At 44.7% G+C, this 20,805-nt stretch overlaps 1 protein-coding gene across 3 annotated transcripts in view; it reads left to right on the top strand.

The window, feature by feature from the left end:
* RASGEF1C (RasGEF domain family member 1C) overlaps window positions 1-20,805 on the top strand; it is a 67,777-nt gene that overhangs the window by 21,699 nt on the left and 25,273 nt on the right. For 2 of the 3 annotated variants that reach the window (XM_027724053.2, XM_039382386.1), the window contains exon 2: window positions 19,772-19,954. In XM_027724053.2, the coding sequence (XP_027579854.1) occupies window positions 19,778-19,954 (177 nt within the window). In that variant the 5' untranslated portion in view covers window positions 19,772-19,777. Of the gene's footprint in view, window positions 1-19,747; window positions 19,955-20,805 lie in introns of those variants that run through there. The other variant, XM_039382385.1, reaches the window with a different exon arrangement.

Genomic DNA, 20,805 nt, shown 5'->3' with positions numbered 1-20,805 from the left:
TTGTAAAAAATCCAAATCTATTTCTTCATTTTTGTGGTTTCTTTTTTGGCAGTGCATGTGATGTAGGACAGCTAAATGTCACTTGGCTTATCTGCTGTGTCTTCAGCAATGAGTGCAGGCAGCCATCAGCTTCCAGTGACTTTCAGCATCTCTGCAAACAAGCACTGGAAATGGCTTCGCTGATGTTACAGACAATGTTGGACCTAGAAATAACAGGTTGGCAGTGATAAGTTGTTGTTTCCCAGCAGCTTTGGAGGACAGGGTATACTTGAAATAAATCTGTCAGGTAGGGTTTCAAATTGGCCAGGGCTGTAAGCAACAGTTTATTGAGCTTATTTATGATGTGGCACCTAGGAAATGAAATGGAGAAATGTCAAGTGCTTTCAACACCAGCCAGCACGGTTTAATGCCCCCTCCCCCTTGCTTGGAAGCTCTGTCTTGGCTTCATGCCGGAAGCATATTATTGTAATAAAACACATTTCACATTCTAGGTGGTAAATGGAATTTACCCGATAATTAAAACTAGAAATAAAATAAGTGCATTCATCATCATCTTCATTCCCAGCATAGCTGACATTCTTACCACTATATATGGTATAAAAATGTGCACCTTGGGCTTTTTAGCTGTTCATGGCGTAATGACCAAATCCATCTGGGAGAGTCTTGGGAATCGAAGCTGAAGCAAAACCACACAAAAGCTAGATCTGAGCAGTTCCTGTAAATGTTTCCACAATCTCTTCTCCTGCATTTGGACTTTGGCCTGGTCTGGAGCCCATGTTCCTTCCAGACTGCTGGTTGTTGCCATTGTACAAAGAACTGCCTCAAGTTCCTCAGCTGAGTGACCATCTGTCTGCCCTCCCACACAGACACCTGAAGATGAGATAATGTTGAAAAGAAAACAATTTAAATAATTTAAAGCCTCAAATGCGTCTTCCTACAATCTTTAAAGTTTCCAGTGTGTTCTTTTTCATGTGTTAATAGGATAGATATGTTCTTAGAGGCGAAGTTTGCTTGTTACATTAGAATTGTGCATTCAGTTTGGTAGAGTTGTTTCATAATTGTGCAAAGGGTATTCTTGATGCCTCTATTATAACACATGCACTGAGCCTGAGTCACTTGGACACACACAAATGAATATTAGTTGGATTCAGTTCTTTGGGCCAGCAGCCCTTCTGCAAACCTGGGGACAGGGAGGAGTGACATGAGCTCTGCAGTCTGTTTTGCAAGTTATGTCTCTTTGTGCAGTCTTAGTGAGTAAAGCCTTAGTAAGCACAGTCATATAATCCAGTACAAGTAGCACAACTGAGCACAGCAATTTCTTTTCAGAGGAGTGCTTGCTAATGTTAGGATAAACTTACACAAAATAGCAAAATTAAAGGCAACTTTGAAATGCAGCTAGAGGGATCTTGGATTAAAAATCTCTTGTGTGCTGCTTTATGAACAAACAACTTCATCCCTGATAGATTGTGAGCCCTGAGCATACATAACAAGGCAATTAAGAGAAAGCACAGTCAATGGAATAATATTGTATTATCTTTTTGTTTCACATAAGTCCTGTATCTCCTTTCCACTGCCAGTTTGCTGTAAATTGCACCTTGTCATTAATAGGATTATTGATAACTCTGCCAAAAAGAGCTTCTGCAGAATTTACTGTTTGCTAAAATGCCTCCATCATTTAAAAGTGTTACTAATACGCTTTAAACATAAATCTTGTACAGTTAATGCTCTAGGTTACAGCCAGCAGCAAGCAGAGCTGTGGATTGCTAAAGCTGGAAGACAGGGACACACGCCTGCTGTGGGCTGCAGTGTGTCCAGCTGCTGGAGTTTTTTTCAAGTCTGTAAACTGTTAAAAGTGAATTTATCTTTCCCCCGTGGGGCAAATTCAGGGGTGAATTCCACCCTGGATAATTTGGCTTGTGCCACGATCTAATGTTCACCAGACAACTCGTATGTCCCTTGCTTTCACCCTCTCCCCCAGCTCCTTTGGAGGCAGCAGCTGTGGTGTGGGTGGCCCCGGGTTGTGCTGCTGATGTTGGCTCACCTTGGGGGTGGCACTGCAGGTGGCTTGTGCTGGCCTTGGCCACAGGGGCACAGTGATAAAGGTTCAAAGTCTGACGGCCTCTGGGCAGTCGGCTGGAGGATGTGGGTTCACATCCAGCAGCACAAAGCTGTTCACTGCCTGCCAGCACAGCTGTCAGCCATGGGGTACATGTCACACGCCGTCCCTCCTGGGATCCGGACCTGGGATGGATGACTGCAGGGCATGGGCTCGTTTTGGGCTAAAAGACAGCATTGTGGCTGGAACTCTCTCCAAACCACTTTTCTTTGCAGGGTAGCATCACATCTCTGCAGCTTGGTCTGGTTTCAGCCAGCTGCTCCCTGCCCTTTATCATCCTATCCTGGGTGTCACTGTGGCACCTGCAGTGTGGCTGTGCAGAGAAGAGGGCTGGTGGTGCTGAGTCTCCTCTGCCCTTTGACAGTTTCCCAAATCCTCCCTGCATGTTGAGGTCCCAGAGGTGCTGAGTGGGATTCCAGAGCGAGGTTTGACAGTGGAGGTGCCATTGCCCATCGCTCCAGTTTATTAGGAAGAGTTATGTTGCAGGATTATCCTGGACTGCTTTGCTCCTGCTGGGCAGTGCTTTATTGCTGACAGGTCTGAAAGCTGCAGAGGATTTGGGGAAATGAAAATAGATGATTCTCCCATCTCTGGTGATCCAGAGATCATCTGTCACTGCCTTTGCAGCTTGAATCTGGGTTGCTGTCTGGAGCATCAGGCTCATTCAGGTGATCAGTGCTATACACAGTATGCCTTGTCTCTGTATAGTATTCTCTAGTGCTCAGTCCTGCTCAGACTAAAGTAACGCAAGTTAATTTAGTCATATCTATGAGACATGATTTACAGTTATTTGATGGAGCTGTGTGGTGTCAATCTGACACTGTAACGAGACATGAACAGACTTGCTGTGGTACCATCCTGATGTTTCAGCACAGTGACCAAAATCAGGCTAAACAAAGATGGTGCAGAGAAATTCCCTGGGATTTTCGTTACCAGCATGGTGATGCTCAGATGTTGTTGAAGTCTATGGCCTGCATGGAGATAGAGCAGTGACCACTGCTTGCTCTTGCAGCCCCTTCTCTAGCTTGTGTAAAGCAGCGATTGAGGCAGCGTGCTCAGTCATTTAGAAGATGATTGTTCTCTCAAAGCAGCAGTTTGTCAGACTGTAATTTTAAAATTACATTGTGTTTTGCTGGGACTTGGCAGAACTTCTCTGAGGCCCAGACTTTTAAAATAGCACCCCAGAAAAGCTCATTCCTGCTGCAATTAAAAACAAAAACAAAAGGAAGAAGGAAGAGTGATTTGAAAGGAACTGTTTGTTTGGGAGTTGGTTTGGGTTTTTTTCTTTTAAGAGAATGCTGTCTGAAACTCTTGCTTTTGAAGATGTATTCCCAGGCTGAGTCACATCCAAGGTTCATACAGAACAGCCTGGCTGATGTTTTAGAGGTCAATATTTGTTGCCTACTTCAGTGATGTTGCCGGTTCACAGCAGTGGTGTCTCGCAGAGGAGGGCTACAGGCATGCCCTGAGATAAATTGATTCAAAAGGTAGGCACTGCCTCTTGGCTGCTTTCATTTTCCTCCCCCTGGGTTCGCTGTGCTGGTGTGATTACAGCACACACCAGGCTGGGGTTGCCATCTTTCACTGGGTGACAAGGACAAACATTTTTGCCTTCAGAGAGAGACTGAAGGTTTCTCTATTGTGTGTCACTGCTGTCTGGGGAGAACGTAACTGCATGTCACCTGTGACAAACACAGCATTAGAAATAAGTCTGCTGTGGGTTAAGAGCCTCTATCTGGAGGTTATGTGGCTGTTATGCTACTAAATGTCACTTTAACTTACAGAGTCTCACTCCAGCCTTATTTCTCAGTGCCTTGGTTGGTGAGCACGTGGTTTTGCTGCTGCCACTCATGAAGTGCATAACTCAGTGTGAGTAAAGACACCCGTCTGAAACCATAATGTACAACCACATTAAGCCCCATTAGTTAAGAGTTGGACTGGTTACAAATGAGGGCAAAATGCACGCTCCGTTGCTGCATCTGTCTCTTCTTCGTGTGTGTGTTTAATTTTCTGAACAAAGGGTGGGGAATTAAGAGACACCTCTGTGATACATTCGCTGCCATTTTGAGCCAGCCCAGGTCTGGGAGAGCAATTATATTGTAGTCAGCTCTGTGAGTCATCCCAAAAAATGCCAGCTCAGGTTTGATTGCCGAGATGGTATTGTTGCTGAAGTGCGAGACATGGAGTAGAAAGAAGACAACGTGGTATTTAGCTGCAAGACTGAGCTCAAGATGCTGACAATTTGAAAAAGCTCGGTTTTGACTTTGCGTGCCAAACAAATTTACTGTAGGAAGAACACGTTTGCCACACAGTGATGTCATTTTCATAGAGTCACTCTACAGATGGTGCCCGCAGCTCAGCAGAAGGCTTGGTCTGAATACAAAGACCTCTTCAGGATTCTTCTAAGTCTCCTGGTTGGAAGAAAGCCAGTGCTGATGTGATAGCAAAATGCAGATAGTGAAACTACTCACCCAGTAAAATTCTTTCCTGAACTCAGCTTGCAAATCAAAAGTGTCATTGAACTGCCTAGAGAAGGTGAACATTATCAAAGATTTGCAGTTGTGAGAAAGAGGAAAAAAAAATATTCAAGATTCTACAGAGGATGGAGACATGGTGCTGGACCAACCCCTTTCTTTGTGGAAGGGTCGTTTGGAACTTGGAAGCTCCTGGAGGCTTTTGTAGAAATGACCATTGAATAGCAATGGACTGAGCTCCAGGATAACCTCTTGACTCTGGCTTCTCATGGTGTGCGGGGTGGCAGCGGAGCGAAACGAAGAGCTGGTGTAACATGAGAAGCTTTCAAAGTGGAGGATTTGGGAATTTTGAAATTGAGTTCTCGTTGAGAAGTCATTCAGTTGGTAAAATGGACTACAGTCCTGAAAAACGGTGGTGGATTGTGCCGTATATAAGATGGAACTTTCTTCTCCCCAGGTAATTGTTGTAGCCATCTGAACACTCACTATGTTAAGAAAAATTTTAAACAAGAAAGCAATTGTATGTTTTTGAATGGCAGGCACACACTGAAAAATGCCCTGGACAAAAAAGAATATTGGTCATTAATGTAGTAAAAGAGACATAATGGGCTAAATCACTTAATTTCCCACACATTTCCGGATTTGGCCAGTGCGAAAGATTTCACTGAAATGATCACAAAACAGACTGAGATAATCTTGGCCAATATCCTCCTTTTTGACAAAACATATCCTAATAATAAAATCCTGCTTTTGATCACTTATGTCAGTGAAAGGACTTTTCATGGTCCTTCCTTTTCATAGTGTTTAATAGGCTGTGGTGACATTGCCAACCAGCCCGGAGCAGGAAGGGAAGGAGAGCTTTGTGCTGGCCTTGGCAGGAAGGTCAGGGCACAGATCTGGCCCAAGTGTGGTGGCACTTGCAGGGACCAGCTGGAGGCTTTATTAAATGTGTGGAGTGGAAGTGAATGGGAACCAGTGGTGTGAAGGGGGGATCTTCACAGATACCTCTATTTAGAGACAGTACTTGAACAAAATGCTTCTTATAGTATGGAGGGAGTTCAGATATGGGTGGACTCCTCCTATTTCCCGAAAGGGTCACTGTCACTGACTCTTGGCCCTGCTGGGATGCAGGGAGTTCTCCAGGTGAGGTGACATGACTGCAGACATGCACTGCCGAGCAGGTAAATAGCCATTACATCTCTGCTTTTGGGCACTGCAGCTTCTCTGGAGTTTCATCTGTTAAAACTCTTTGAAGAAATTAAGTACCCGGGGCTCTTTCTAAAACTGAATTGCATTTTGTCCTGTTCTTGTGGCACAGTGTGATGTTTTCGAGCAATTTCTGAGCTGTTGGTTTGGGTTTTTTACCAACTGTTTAAAGGTACCCAATTTCACCGTGTTGTTTCAAAGCTTGAATATTTCGGTTTTGTGGATATTTTAAGCAGGGATCCTTGAAATCCCTAAAAAAACAGCTTGTTTCTTTGAGTCCCAGGCATGTCTGCTGAAAACAGTCACAAGAAGTGATTTCACTGTATGGCTGCCCAGAGCAGACGTATTGATGTTATTTAGCCTTCACTTGCCAAGCTGAGTGTTAGGATTGTGTTTTCACATGTGAGGAAGCTATCAGCTTTTCAGATAGCCATATTTTCATAAGCTGCATTTGGCTGTCACACCTTCTCCTGGAGTTTCTTGATATGCAAACAAGTCTCAGTTATATGTGCTCCTGGCCTATAAACTGATATCCCTGAAGAGTTCCTGATTATCCTTCCATTAACTTTTACTCTCCTCCATCTCCCTTGGGGAGGTAAGAAGTAGTCTTTCCTTCATCATGGGTTTCCAGCTGGTTACCTCCCTGCTTCCCTCCTAAATAGATTCTCTCTGTAGGGAAGAACAGTCTGTCAAACTTCAGTGCTGCCTAAAAGTACAGCAGGGACTGCTGAAATGGGAATTTGAAAATTTGAAGTGCGAGGAGAGTGTCCTGGATCTCAAAGTGTCATCCCAAAAAAACAGAATAACCATACACCACATCTGAAGGACAGTGTCCTAGTGCAGCCAGGAGAAGGGGTTCTGCTGTTTGAATGTGGTGTTTCAGCTCCTCAGCTGTGCTGCTGGAAACTTTAACGGAGCATTACGTGAGGCTCTGCCACTCTTATATTTTCTGGTCTAATTAGCACTATTTACAAACCAACAGTCAGCCCCACTTCTTGGTTGCATTGAACACTGCTCACATTATTACATTCCTCACTTCCATGGTTTTCTCTTTGTAGAGTTCAGATTGTTTCTGAGTCAGATTGCCATACTCTGTGTCCATCGTAGCTGCAGCCGGAGTCATCCCAGCAAAGCATTTAGCAATGAAATCTTCACCTGTCCTTGTCCATCCTTCTGCAAACTCCTGTGACAGTAAATGTTTGTGTGAGTACAGCCTGAGCCCTGTTCTCAAAGACTGGATCCATGGAGGGTGTATTGCATTGGGAACCCAGACATGCAAGTTTTGGACACGCTGCTGGCTTGACCCCTGATCTCTGTGATCATTTAAATTCTAACTAGTCCTAAAATAGTCTTTGTGGCCATTCTGTGCTATCATATATTCCTGCTTGGTGTATATCCAGTTGACAAAGGGCTGTATGTCTCTTCTAGTTATTGCCTTAAATTGAGCATAAACCAGTGTTCTTGTCAATATTCTTTGTTTGCAGAAGCCTGCTGGCTCAGCTTCTTTAGAATTATTCAAACTGAAATAATTATTTAGCCGTATAAACGTTTCAAGAAAAGTTGCACATTTCTGGTTTTGATAGTAGCACTCTTAGAAAATTTGCAAATACCAGGGACTGAGTTTTTAAATGGGATCTCTAACCTTGTTTCTGTAAGTGTTGACGTGAGCCATCAGTTGTATCTGGGGAGCAAAGGTGCCTCCCCTTATCCAGAGGAACATACTTTTGGAATAATCACACTGATTTCAAGGGCTTGTGGAGTTTGTGGCCACTGAACAGAAATAAGATGGCAAGAATACAGCCATCTTGCCATCAGATATGTGGTGATGCCAGACCTAATTTGGGCATGTGATTCATCCAATTTCCCATGCAGAGTGGAAAGTCAAGGGTTTTCTTCAATTGCATGTATAAATCTACAGGCTCGAGAGATTACAGGTGACATTAGACTCTTCCTTTTGCAAATCCTACATGTTTGCATATCTGTAGGTGCATAGTTTTACCAGAAATTCCCCTACGGAGTTTAAAGTCCTGGTGTGTACGTCTCTTGTCTGTGCAGGTCTGGAGCCATAGGAGATTAAGTCAGGGTGAGACATTTAGCCACAGGGTAACAACTCTGGTGTGCACTCAAATTTTGTATCAGGCAGTTTGTTGTATTATTAAAATAGTGCAATTTCATAACAGTGGTAGCTGCTGCTTTGAAAACCTCACTGTTGCTCAAGCGAAATGACTGAATGAATATAGTTTTTTGTGTTGGGTGCTATCTGTAGATGCAGGTTGGGATTTTCACTGTGTCCCTGTACAGCATGTCCTTTTCCAAGCACTGCAGAGGGATGTGTGTGTCCCCCAGTCTGGGCTGCCCATACCCCAGGCAAGCTGGTGCCCTGCAGCCTTGAAGGCTGAGGGGGGAAGAAAAACCGTGTGTGTTATTTGGGGCTTCTCAAAGCACCAGAATAACGAGTTAAGAAAGCTCTGCTTTCTGTGCTTTCTGACGGGTCACATATCTTTTTGATCTATAGGATTTGCACCCTTGACACCATCTTTTGAGGAGCACTTCCAAAAAGTATGGAATGAATGTAGATTATGTGGGAAATGTCTCAGTAGTGTGCTCACACAGCTCGAGTCAGCACAGTCTCCCACTGTTAACGGAGCACGTCCTTTATGGAAATTGGCTTTGTAACCCACATTTCAACAACTGAAGAGTTATGAGGTCAGCAAGTGCAGTTCAGAATTTAGCTCATTTTGTGTATATCTTGGACCATACTCACCCCTGGGTTTTATACCACAAAAATCAGTGGAATGATGCCAAGAAAAAAAAATTATTCTCCTAATATTTAAAGTCAGCTCTTCCAACACACATGGGTGTCACTGAGCTCCCTACCACAGCTCTAGGAAGGGTTCTGCTTGCTGGTTCCTGAAGGTTATAATTGCTATATGGGCACTGAGAATTGCTAACAATAGCAGGTTTTGGATGGATATTAAATCTTGTGCTTCAGGGTATGAACTGGTCTCCTAACTCGGGAGCAGAAAGAGGCTGCTGTAGTGAGCAAACTGTTGTATTTCTGCCCTCTGCAGTGCTCTTGCCTTTCAGTGATGCATCCAGTGGTGGCCAGTGAGAGGGTGGGTGGACCATGGGTGATTCCCATGGTTCTCTCAGAGCAGATTGTTGATCCCAAAGCCAGGGCATCACATCGCTGCTGCTTTGATAGGAAGCTCAGAACTAATGTCTGCAGTCCTTTTTAATGACAGACTTCTAGCAGTGATCACAGAATTGTCTTGCAGAGTTAATTTCTGCTAATGAGCAATTAGTCAGCTCAGCAGTGACTCTCCCCTGCCAGTTGCCCCTGGGGAAGAGGTGGTCGGGGCTGAGCATGGTGCTTCCCTGGGATGTGGGAGCCCCAGCAGGATCTGTGTGGGCCCAGCACCCTCACCTGCAGTGGCACTTGGGCTGCAGCTCAAATTCCCTCTTTCTGGAGCAGAGGGATTTATTTTCCAGCTACAGACTTGCAGCGTTATCCTAAATGTCAGCAGAGTCTCTTCTTTCTTCTTCTTCTTCTTCTTTTTTTTTTTTTTTTTTTTTTTAATACTTAACTCAGCCAGAGAAAAATCTGTCAGCAGAAGACTCTTTGCGTGCCCGAACGAAGGTTGAGCTTGCGTGGGCTGAGCCTATTCCAGGGAGAACGTGCTTAAATTTGGGGGCAGCTACAGATGCTGCTTTGCTGCCTCGCGCAGGGCTGGCGCGGGCCCGGCTGCCCCGGGTCACGCCGCGGCAGCGGGTGGTGGCACCGGGAGCGGGCACAGATGGTGCTCCAGAAGGGGAAATCCAGAAGCTCACGAGCTCGTTTCTTTTAGGGAGACGCGTCCATATGTCACCCACAGAGCACGAGAGCCTGCTCGTCAGCATGGAGCGCTCCCAGGCTGCCTGGGCGGAATGACCCGGATCTGTAGCTAAGCAGGAGATGTTGGCTGTGCTGGTGTAGCCCCTGTGCTCTGTCCGTCCTCTCTGCCAGGGAGGGAAGTCCTGTGTGTGTGAGTGTCATCATCAGTGCCTCTCCTGCCCAGGGCTGAGAGGTGGGACTTAGCTAGGGAGCCTGCATGGCTGCATCCATCACTGACGGCTCTGCTCTGACCTCTTGGTTTTCCTGTCCACAGTCCTGGCACAGCTCTGGGAGGTGAGTTGAGAACAGAGGATGTGAGCACCATGAATCAGGTGCTCAGTTGTCTGTTCCCTTGGCTGGGCACTGCACACCAGGCCACAGAGGTGCTTCCAACAAAGGATGTCTTGCAGTTGGACATAAATCTCGAGGATGCCTCCAGACCGTGGCAATTGGCACAAATGTCTCTTAGATTTTTGCTCCTAATCTGGTAACTGAGCATTGCTCAAATACAGTGTAATTAACAGGGGTGATACATTGACATGGGTGACAGTCAGAGCTTATGCTGCTCTTCAGAAGCTGTTGATGTTTGCCAGATAAAAATTAGACCCTCCTCCATTTAATATTTTAGCAAATTTGGGAAAGAAAAGAAGTCAAATGAAATGTCCCACCCAAACTGGAGCAGTGGCAAGCAAGTCACTTGAATTTCTGTATTTACATATTGAGGAGGAGGGGTACACTTACATAAAGGCGTGTGTGCCTCTATATAACTGCATATACATATGTAACACCCAAAATACATCATTATGCATTCATATTCACATGTGGAGTCTGTCTGAGGATGTATGTGTATATATAAAAATATGATTTATAGGTTTTTAAACCTCCCTGACAGACTCCAGGAGACCAATTTCTAAATGTATGCCAAGATTTTTGACTAAGAGACAGGTAGCAGTAGGTGCTAATAAATGAAAGAACTGCAAGTAAAATGTTGTGACATCCACCTCTCTGAACAACCTGCGGAGTGCTGGCAGAATCATCAAACCGAGCTGAGAGTAATCAGCAGGGACTGATAAAGCTGCTCTTGTAATTATTTGTTTGATATACAGCTTTCCTTCTTCCTTCTGCATAAATAGCAGAATTGCTTTGCTTAGTGTGGGAGGTTTTTTTATTCCTGTCAGGGCTTGTTCTCACCAAGATGTCATGAGAGGAGGACTGAGATCTGCATTTTTGTTTTATTTACGGGCCTTCCATTGTAATTCTGACAGCATGCGGTGGAGACAGCATTCATTTGGCTGGGGGGAGGCGTCCTTGCTCATGCAAAGCTGTTGGTGTTGCGGGGGCCAGACTCTGCCATGCTGCTTTTGAGCTGCCCTGATTTCCTCCAGGTTTGGCCTGGAAGAAGCTGCTCCTGAGAGGAGGCGGCTGCTGAGGTCTGAGGGCAGTCGCGATGTCGTGCCCGGCTATTTAGTTATTAAATAAAATTCCCACAGCAGCTTTCTCGTTTTTAAGAGTGAGTTCGATGATGCCACAGCCCAGACTGCCCTACAAAACCACACAGCCCCGCAGGCTGACAAGTGTTAGTTATCCTTAAGTAACTTCCTCTCCTCACCACTTCCACTGATGAAGCAAGAAAATCCAACCATTGACTGACTTCCAGGCAGTCACAGTGGTGGCCCGTCAACGACGACTGAACTGAGCCAAAAGGCTCCTGTTGATGTCAGTGGTTTCTGGGAATGCTGCCTGCATGGTTTTGTTCCGGGATTTCCCTCTCTGTCCATGCCTGGTTGAGCTCTGACTTCACTCAGGGCTGATTTTACAATTCTGTGTTTAACTAAAGGTACAGTAACTCATTCCCACCCTAAGCACTCTCATTTTCCTTGTTCCATTTATGTTCTATTTATCCTCTTTCTTTCCTTAATGAAAAAAAGGAAAAGGATAAAGGATAATTTCTAAGCAAAGATAACTTTTTCTTTAAAACCCCCCCAACTCTGTGCACAAGAATAATTTTTATATTGTCTGAGGGTTTTACCAGGATACCAGGAACTTGGGAGGAAGGAGGAGTCATGAGGGGAGAGAGGCACATTAGAGCAGAAAATAGATTTCCTAGCTTAAAGGGAGAGAAATCCAGACTGCTGCCTTTGGCATACATTTGAATATTGTCAAGGGCATCTGGAATATGTTGATAGGTGTCCTCCTTCTAATAATACTAAAAATCTGCTAATGATGAGGCACAGATATGCCACGGGCCGTGTGTGTCACGTGCACACCCAGTGTTGGGAAAGAGTCTGAGACATCAGAGGCTGCCTTGGGTCTCATGGCGGGGTCAGCGCCAGCTCCCTCTTACTCAGGAGAAATACTTCAGACTTGAACCAGATTAATGAAAAGAGAAATTGCTCTGAGACTAAGGAAAAAAAAAGCTCTACACCATTGCAGTGTTATGGGGGGGGTTGTTCCTGAGCAGTTACAGCACATCCTTTCAATGCTTTCTGATTCCAGGCGATGATGGCATTTTAAGATAAATAACGTGTTCATGGCTCTGCTTGTTATTGAAGGGCTTTTATTATTGCTGATGTTACATGAAAAAGAAAATTATTAAAAAAATGTGGCACTAACAAATTGAAGCCTCCAGGGAACTGTTGCCTGAATGGGATTTTGATTGGAGTTCAATTTAATTGGACATAAATCTCCTCATTTCTGATTTACGTTCTACTTCAGACCAGTCTACCAAATTCATGATAATCAGGTTTTCATTTTTCTCTATCGAGCAAAATACTCTGACATGAGCATAAACAGAAATATTCCTTCAGCAAGGTGACCTCGTTCTTGCTTGCACTGTGCTGGTAATTGATTTAATGCCTCCTTACCTATAACTGGACCTCTTTCTGAGGCTTGTCCATCAGATTTTGAGGTAATTGGTTAGTTGTTATTTCACCACAGGATTTGACTGCAAGACATTTCTCATAAACCTCTAGTACAAGATCATTTTACCTCTATGATCATTTTACTGACATGATGGAATAAATTCAGCAGGCAGACGGACGCTCGGCTCTGCTGCAGCTTTCAGTGCAGCCGTGGGCTTATCTCAGGGAATAACAGCTCTTGTTCTAGCCTGGAGTAAATTCTGTGAGTTGTAGAGCCCAGTAGTTTCTGTGGAGTTTGATTTTTACAGAAGAAAAAGCAGTAAAGGTTTCCGGGCACCCTGAGGCTCCTGTCCCACATCCCTCCCCTGCTCTGGAGTGCTGTGGTAGAACCGTCCTCTCCTCTCCGCTGCTCTACTCCCTTTCCTTTACCCGAGGCTGCTTTTTGTGATTGCTGGTGTAGATTTGTCAGGAGGTTTCCTTCCCCTCCACCCAGAGAAGGCTCCACACGGGTGAACTCTTTAGGGAAGTGATTTGGGAGGGCAGATGAGTAAGAGGTGAGAACCAGGTGGGATCAAAGTAAATCGAATTGTCATCTAATTCTGATTAGATACCCAAAGCCTTAAATTCACTTGCTGCTCTTGCAGTCTCATTCATGGGAGTGTCAGTAAAGTGCCTCAGCTGCTGCAAGGAATGGGTAGGAAAGGGGAAGGAGCCCACATTGAGATGTAATTATTGTTATTGGGTTTGGAGAATATTGCATTTAAGTGTTTTTCCCTACTTTTCCCGTCCCACCGTTCTTGTCCCTTGTGATCCCTCTGTGTTTCTAACTCATGTAGAAACTTCATTATATTGCTTATTTAACCATTTCCAGCAGTACTGGAATTGACAGGTTGAGTTTTCAGCAATTTCACAACTTTGTGGGCTGAAAATTGAATGTTTTAGGGGCTGTTGAAAAGGTGAAAAGAAAGCTACATCTGCTACCATTTTCCTAATTACATCAGCATACTCTGAGTTTGCTAATGCCAGGTACTCTTGCTGAGAAAATGTTTATAACCATGGCCTTGACAACTGGAAGCAATTACTTTACAGTGGTTTTCCTTTTGTATTCTGAAACACTAGAATTCTTTTTTCCTCTTTCCTCTGCTTCCCTCCCTACAAAAGAAGCAGAGAAAAATATGAATTTCAACTCGTTATCATTATCTTCTGAATATTTTTCTGCAAAGATGAATAGCTGGAAAATTACTGAAAGTAATGTAAAGAAAAATGAGCATCTGCTACTGAAGCTTCTGCTGAGCTCACTGGTATGTAGGGCTTGTGTGACAGTGGTGGGCAGGTACCGAGGCAGATGAGACCCGAGTGTGTCTCGTGTTGTCCTGGCTGAGAACCTGGAGCAGGATTTGTTCCCCATGTAGTGATGGCTGGGTAGTAGATCTGGCTGCTAAAGGTGTCCAAGATTTCTCCAGGATGTTTTTCAAGAATGTGTTACTGTGAACTGTCCCCACTTCCTTGAACTGTGGTTTTTGTGAATGTTTGATCAGGTAAGACTTTTGCAGGATTGAGGCAGGATGGGAGATGTTTGCTATTTTGGTTCACAGATGGGAGTAAGAACGAGTCCAATTCACTCTGGATTAGGTGTGTTTGTTGAAGTCTGTGCCTTACCAAAGTAATGCTTGACCCTGAGTCTCCTATACCCTTGGTTTATCCCCTGCCTGTGCTCACTGAGCATTGACTTACACGTTCTGAGTTCTTGTCAGGAGGAGCTCACTGGACCTCCCCTCATGGCACAGCTGGACACTCCACTCTCCACACCTTCCCTTACCATCCTCTTTAGCTCCTGTAATTTTGCTGGGAGATTGTCAGAAGCTTGTGCCTTTCATCCCTGAAGTGGGAAAGCTTTTATTTATTTGGTTAATCCGAAAGTTAAGTGGGTGGGAAGATAAGTCTGCAGCCCCGCTCCACTCGTCACATGGTACCAGCTCTTGTTTCCCCTTGAGAGAGGCAGAGCAGATGGAAGGCAGAGATGAAATGAGGATCAAAAGTAAACAGCGTGATTAAGTTTTTGATAAAGGATAAAACACTTATCACATCAAAGCCGCTGAAAACCACATTAAATGTTTCCTGAACGTTTTGTGTCCACGTAAGCTTTAACTGTACTTGCCATGGGGACACTGGTAACAGCAGGTGGTGGAGCTGGGGAAGGCTGGTGAGTATTTACCCTCGTGGCCCTGCTGCAGGTCACCTGCCAGGCCCCAGGCAGGCAGAGCTGGCAGCCTGCAGCCATCCTCTAGCACCTCAAACCTCTCTTGCCACAGATCAGTGGGCTGGCATTATGTGCATGGTTAGGCAGCCCTTTAAACCATGCCCTGCTCGGTTTTGCAGGTTTGGGCACTGGTTTTCTGGAGGTTTTAAGGCACTTGCAGATATAGATAGGTACATCTTCCTGGGTGGTGATCCTTTAGTTCCAGGCTTTAGCTCAGTGAATCAAGTCCTTAAATATTTTTGTGTAAGCAGCATAATTTGTGATGAGAAGTGTCTATGGATTGCCTCTTTTCATCACTGTGGTGGAATGCTGAGCTGTGCTGGCCAGTGGAGAAAGATTTAAAAGCAGTTATTGCCATTACTTTTCAATTTCCAGTCTTAGGAACATATGAAATATATTGAAGGAATGCAAGAAAAGAGCACTTTGTAACAGCCAATAAAAACCATGAATGATGAGCAATTAAACAGAAGAACAGCAAAAAAAAAAAATAAAAAAAAGAAAGAGCAGAGGTAGAAATAAATACAGGAGAAGGTTTCCTGTTCCAGTTTTTAGCATAACATCCCAGAAGTGCATTTCCTCTGGGGTGGCAATGGGCTGACTTCCAGAAAACCAGATTTTATCATCCAAAAAAGCCACAGTTGAACAAGCTGTTGCTTGAGCTGTTGTATTGCTCAATCAGAGAACTGAACATACAACCCCAAGACTTGGGAGCCCACTGTGATCTGGTGTGACACCGTTGTTCTCCTCATTTTTGGGGTCAGGGAGTCATGAGGACACTTTACTGCAAAGTACCCCAACAAGTGAGGAGGGACCTCTCCTGTGCCACCTTGCTCAGCACCACTTGCTCAGAGCTGGGGTTATTGATTGCTCTGTGCCACTGCTGGTGGACACAATGTTTTGGTAAAATTAGTGCAAAATGCTACCAGCTCAACAGCATTTTGTGTTCCCTTTGTCCAGATAATGCTGAGACCAATCTGCTTTTGTTTCCAGTTTATTATCTTGATTTTCTGTAGGCAAGGAAGGAGCCATGTGCCCTGCCTTTTCCCACATGGGAGGTCCTGTGTAATGGAGACCAGTCCCAGAAAGTGTCTGCCCCTGGATTTTCTTTTTTGCTGTTTTAACCAGTGCAGACACATTTTCCCATCTCCAGATCTCAGTTTAAATGCCATGTGTGGGCAGCCACCTGTATCATCAGTCATTTTGCATGTTGGGGTGTGGAAGTTTGCCCTTCACTACCATCTCACCCACAGCACCTCCTCCAGAGCACCAGTTATCAATTGAAATGGGAATCTGATTTCCTTCTGAAATGAGAGGAACAGCAAAACACTGTGTGTTGAATTGGACTAAAGTTCATGGAAGCACTTATCTGCTGACTGCAGGTTTAACTTCAAGTGCTTTTCAAGTGAGGTTTTGAGACGTTTTTACCACATGTGAGCTTTTGTTTCCGGGAAAAGTGGAAAAAAGTTTTTATGCCCAAGGTGGACTTCTTTACAAATATCTGATAATCTGGACTCCATTTTTACTTGCCATGGTTTATATGATAAAGCTCAGAATGGGGGCAGTACTAAACAGTTTGAGATAGGTGTGTGTTAGAATCACAGAAAACCAGGAGGGACCTCTCATGGTCGTTAGAGAATCAGAGCTTGATGTTTTCTCAGGATCTTGTGTAGCTGAGTTTTGAAAATCCTTTGAATTGAATATCCTTTCCAGGTCCCTGTTCCAATTTCATATTGTGCTCAGGGGATGATTTTCTCTTCAGCTGGAATTTCCCTGCTGCAGCCTGGGGGTGCTGCCTCTCATCCTGTCACTGTGCTCTTCTGGGAAGGGTTTGCCTCTGTCTACACCACCTGCCTTTTCCATCATCCGAAGCACCGTCAGTACAATAAGACAAATCTCCTTGAGGTTGTTTGCTTGTTTGTTTTCCTCTCAGTGCTTCCCTTGTTTCTGTATTCTGGGAGTGATTGACAGCAGAGCCTTATCCTCTGCCTATTGCAAGCAGCTGTGTGTTTGGGCTCTTTCAAAGAAAGATCTTGTTTCTATTTAGTACTCTTGAAAAGAAAACTTTGGAAATGCATGAACAGAAAAAAGACATTAGGTGTTGTGAGCAGAGAAGTCCCTGTCCTACGTTCCTGTCTGCCAAATAATAATGTTAGTTACTTTCAAGCTTAGTAGTGCAAGAGGTTCTTAGTCTTTGTAGAGTTGGCCTCATCCTGCTGTGAGCATAATAGTACCAGTTAACAGAGAACAAAAAGGCAGGTAGTTAAAACCCTCAGGTCTTCTTTGGTGGCAGGTAAGGTGGAAACCAGGTGCCAGCTCAGATACGACACAGGCCTTGCCTGAAAACTTGAGATAAGACCAGCAAATTTCTAATAAAAAGTCAAATTTTATTTCTTGACAACACCCAGGATGGATGTCCCAGTGACAGTTGTACAGCTGTTTCATTTCAGTTTAAAAAAAAAATGGTAACTTTTTTTTCAAAAACATTACTATATATTTTGGCAAGATTTCTCATGTAAAAAGATGCAAAAGTTCAGGCAATATCCTGTTTAGATGTGTTTCTATTTGATAATAAAAATGGCATTGACAGTGAGGGATTGCACCGAATAAATCGTTACTTGTGAGTTCTGTTTCATGCTGAAGCCAGGATGTGTCCTGTAAGTTCACAGCTGTTTCAACTTTCTCTTTTCCTCATCTAGACAGCTGTATGTCCATGAGATTTATTTCTTGATCTGTGTGGACATGAAATCCTTCTTGGGATTATTGCCATAGAAACAAGCAATAACATAGAGCGTGTTAGAAGTAACAAATGGGATTTGGCAGTGCTTCCCATTTACTACACAGAGTCTAAGCTGTGTACAAAAAGCAGCAATTATTTGTTCTCAGAACCCTATTAGCAGGCACATCTGCACATTCATTAAAACCAGATACTTCAGCTTCCATCCTGGCTGGGATGACATTCAGATATTCTGGTCTTTAAACTAAAATCCAGTGTGTATTTTATTTTTCAGTCGAGGTAGGAATCTGTTGGGTTTGGCATTTCGGTTCCTTTTTGGTGCTTGCAGATCCCAGAGGCAGCCCGTGTGAGCCTCCCAGGAGGAGATAAGATGCAGTGATCAAATCGCTGGCTCCAGGGAACGGTCCCTCCTTTGAAGGATGAAGTCACCCAAGTTTTGCTTGTAAAGCCTGATCTCCCACGGTGCTGGGACCCAGCTCCCAGCCTCTCCCAGGGCTTCACACCCTGCCTGGCTCACAGGACACTGCCCTTCTCATCCTGGCTCTGAGTTGGCAAAGCGCAGCAGCCTGAGCTGGAGGAGTAGATGGGTTGTGCCAGGCAGAGAGAGGGTTTTACAGGAGTGGCCAGAACGTGCTGTGCCTGTAGCTGAAGGTGAGCTGACTGTCTGGGTCACAGCACGGCTGCCGATACATGAGGGAGAAAAGCAAACTCAAAATTTTGAGCCAAATCCACGGGGCAGCTTTTGAAGTTGTATGAGATGGTAAAGAGGCAGGAAAGCAGATGGGACAGAATACAGAAAAGGGCAGAGAAATATATTAAAAACTAAGGTGTGTCTGCTGGCTGAGTGTGCCCAAGCCCCGGCAGGCTGAGATGCAGCAACAGGTACTGCCAGCCCGTGGCCCTTCCGATGTGGGAGGTTGGTGCTGGCTCAGCAGACCCTGGGGTGCAGATCTTGCTCTTCCAGCAGGCAGAGGCTGTGCTCAGAAGGGAGAGCTGGAGTCCTGGGAGAAGTTCTGCAGCTGCTCGGGGCAGCAGGGGTTGGCTCTGGTACTCTTCCCACCCCTCATCTGTTTCCCATCCTCCCTTGCATGAGGTAAAATCAAACAGAACCAAATAGTCAGGTCCCAGAAGGGTCCCTTGCTCAGGATGATGTATTTGCAGACCTGTGAGGGAGCATGCACTGTCCTTTTCCCAGTCCATGTCCTGTAATGCTGCCTTTAGCTGACGAGCGGCTTCCAGGGAGGATTTTAGAGGCAGCTTGAGATCCTTTAAAGCTCTCAGGGCAAAATCTGTCATACCTCTGCATCAGTTCAAAAACAAAACAACTTTGCTCAACAGAAGGAACATTTAAAGCTGATTGTAAACCTCAAAATAAGAGACGAAGCCTAGAATGCAGCCTGAAAAACCCAGAGAACCGAAAAACAGGGAGCTTGAAACTGGGCTATGTGCTTGGAGTCTGCCTGCCCTCCTTTTCCAAAGTGCTGAGGACTCTGCATCTCTGGTGAAAGGGATGAGTGCTCAGGATCTCTTTGAAACATTTATTTAGTACCTAAGTATAGATCTAGGACTGACTAACTTCAGGCTCCAAATATAGTGCAGGTGTCTGCCTTCTCCCTCTTCCTCATTTCTCTTTTCCCTGCTCTTTAATCTCTTCATCAGCTCCCACGTTCTCTGTTCTCTCCAACTTACTTCATTTTTCCATCCTCCCCCAGTTGACTTCTGCTCCTGTTTCCACCTCCTCGCTCACTCTGACACCTCCTCTGTCCCATGGGAGCCACAGGGCACTTTTCAAGGTCCATCCTGAGCAAGCCTGAGGTGGCACTTCTGTTCTCTACTCTCTCCCTCAGTTCTCTCTGCCTCATTCTCGGGACGGCAGTGGTTCAAACAAACTGCTCCATTCTGCTCAGGAACTTGCTGAATTCAAGTCCCAGGTATCTCTCCTCTCCTATGTGGGACTGACCAGGGATGGCAGCAGAAAGGGAATCACCACAGACACTCTTGTTGGGATTGGGAGCCCAAAGTAGCTGCCATCACTTTCTGGCCCAAAACCAACTCAAAATGTCACATTTTCCTGTGTGCTTCCCATCACAGGCATGATCTGCCAATGCCAACAATAAAAGCAGTTATCATGAAGGGACTGTGTTAATTCTGTGAACAAGAAACTCTCGTTGGTGTCTTGTGTTTTTCAAATCAACCAGGAGACAGAAGTGGCCGTGGGTCTGATGGGTCTTGTCTCTCTCTTGCAGGAAGGCATGCCCCAAACGCTGAGTTCTACCAGTATGTTTACCCCATGTGGCTTCAGCCCTCATCTACATACTTCGAAAGAAGGTGAACAAGGAGGACTGATCTTCCAGGATGGAAACCTTACCTCAGCATCTCTGGATGCTCTAATCCAGCATCTGATACCTACCACTGATTACTACCCTGAAGTAAGCAATTCACGGGATAATAAACGGTTTAATTCTGATGAATTGGGGCAGCACTTTATGCAAAAAGTGCAAATGTGTTAAATTTTGAATTAAGAAGGCTAATTTAAAAGCTGCATACAATTAAAGCTTGGTAAATTGATGCATTGCTTTAAATGCTGCTTCACTGCTCTATAATTGTTCCCATGAAAAAGCAGATCCCAAAGATGATACTGCCTTTAAATAAGAGAGCAGGGTTGGGGGGAGCTGTCCTGGTGATGAATTAGTGATGTAGCAGTTGGAACAGTTCAAAAATAGCAGTGCATCCCAGAGAGGTTTAGAGGAACACTGAAGCAAAAAACTTCCAAGTCTGAACTGGCATTAAATTAGCTGAATTTCAGTGGCTGCTGAAGTCAGCCAGGTTTGCCTGTTATGTACAAAGCATTCCCTCGGTGACAACAGAGATGCTTCTTCTGATGGGTTCATAATTTACCTGGGGTTCCAGTCACACCAGCTTTGCAGTCCCTGGACAGCACAGCCCAGATCCTAATCCTTGTTCCGTCAGTGAATATTGTTTTTCTTCACCAGCAGTGTGAGGATCTAAACTGGAAGCAGGTTTATGGTCCTGCAAGCTATTGACTTCATTGGATTTCGCACATCCTCCCTGGAATTCAGACACAGTTTGACTGGAAGACTTTTAAGTGCTAATATATCTCCATGGAAAGGCTTGTATTTCAAAGCACAGAGTAGCATTGACTTCTGGGCACTTTAGAAGACTAGGAAAGTTATCAATGCAGAGCAGGCAGCATATTTTAAATTACCCGGAGCTCAGTTTCTGATCAGCTAAAAATAAGTAATGAAGAGGCATCTCAATA

The sequence above is a fragment of the Pipra filicauda genome, unplaced genomic scaffold, assembly GCF_003945595.2.
Source record: "Pipra filicauda isolate LSUMZ 115617 unplaced genomic scaffold, ASM394559v2 scaffold267_size1258537_pilon, whole genome shotgun sequence".
In the NCBI taxonomy this organism is placed as follows: Eukaryota; Metazoa; Chordata; class Aves; order Passeriformes; family Pipridae; genus Pipra; species Pipra filicauda.
This window is presented reverse-complemented; position numbering and strand designations above follow the sequence as displayed.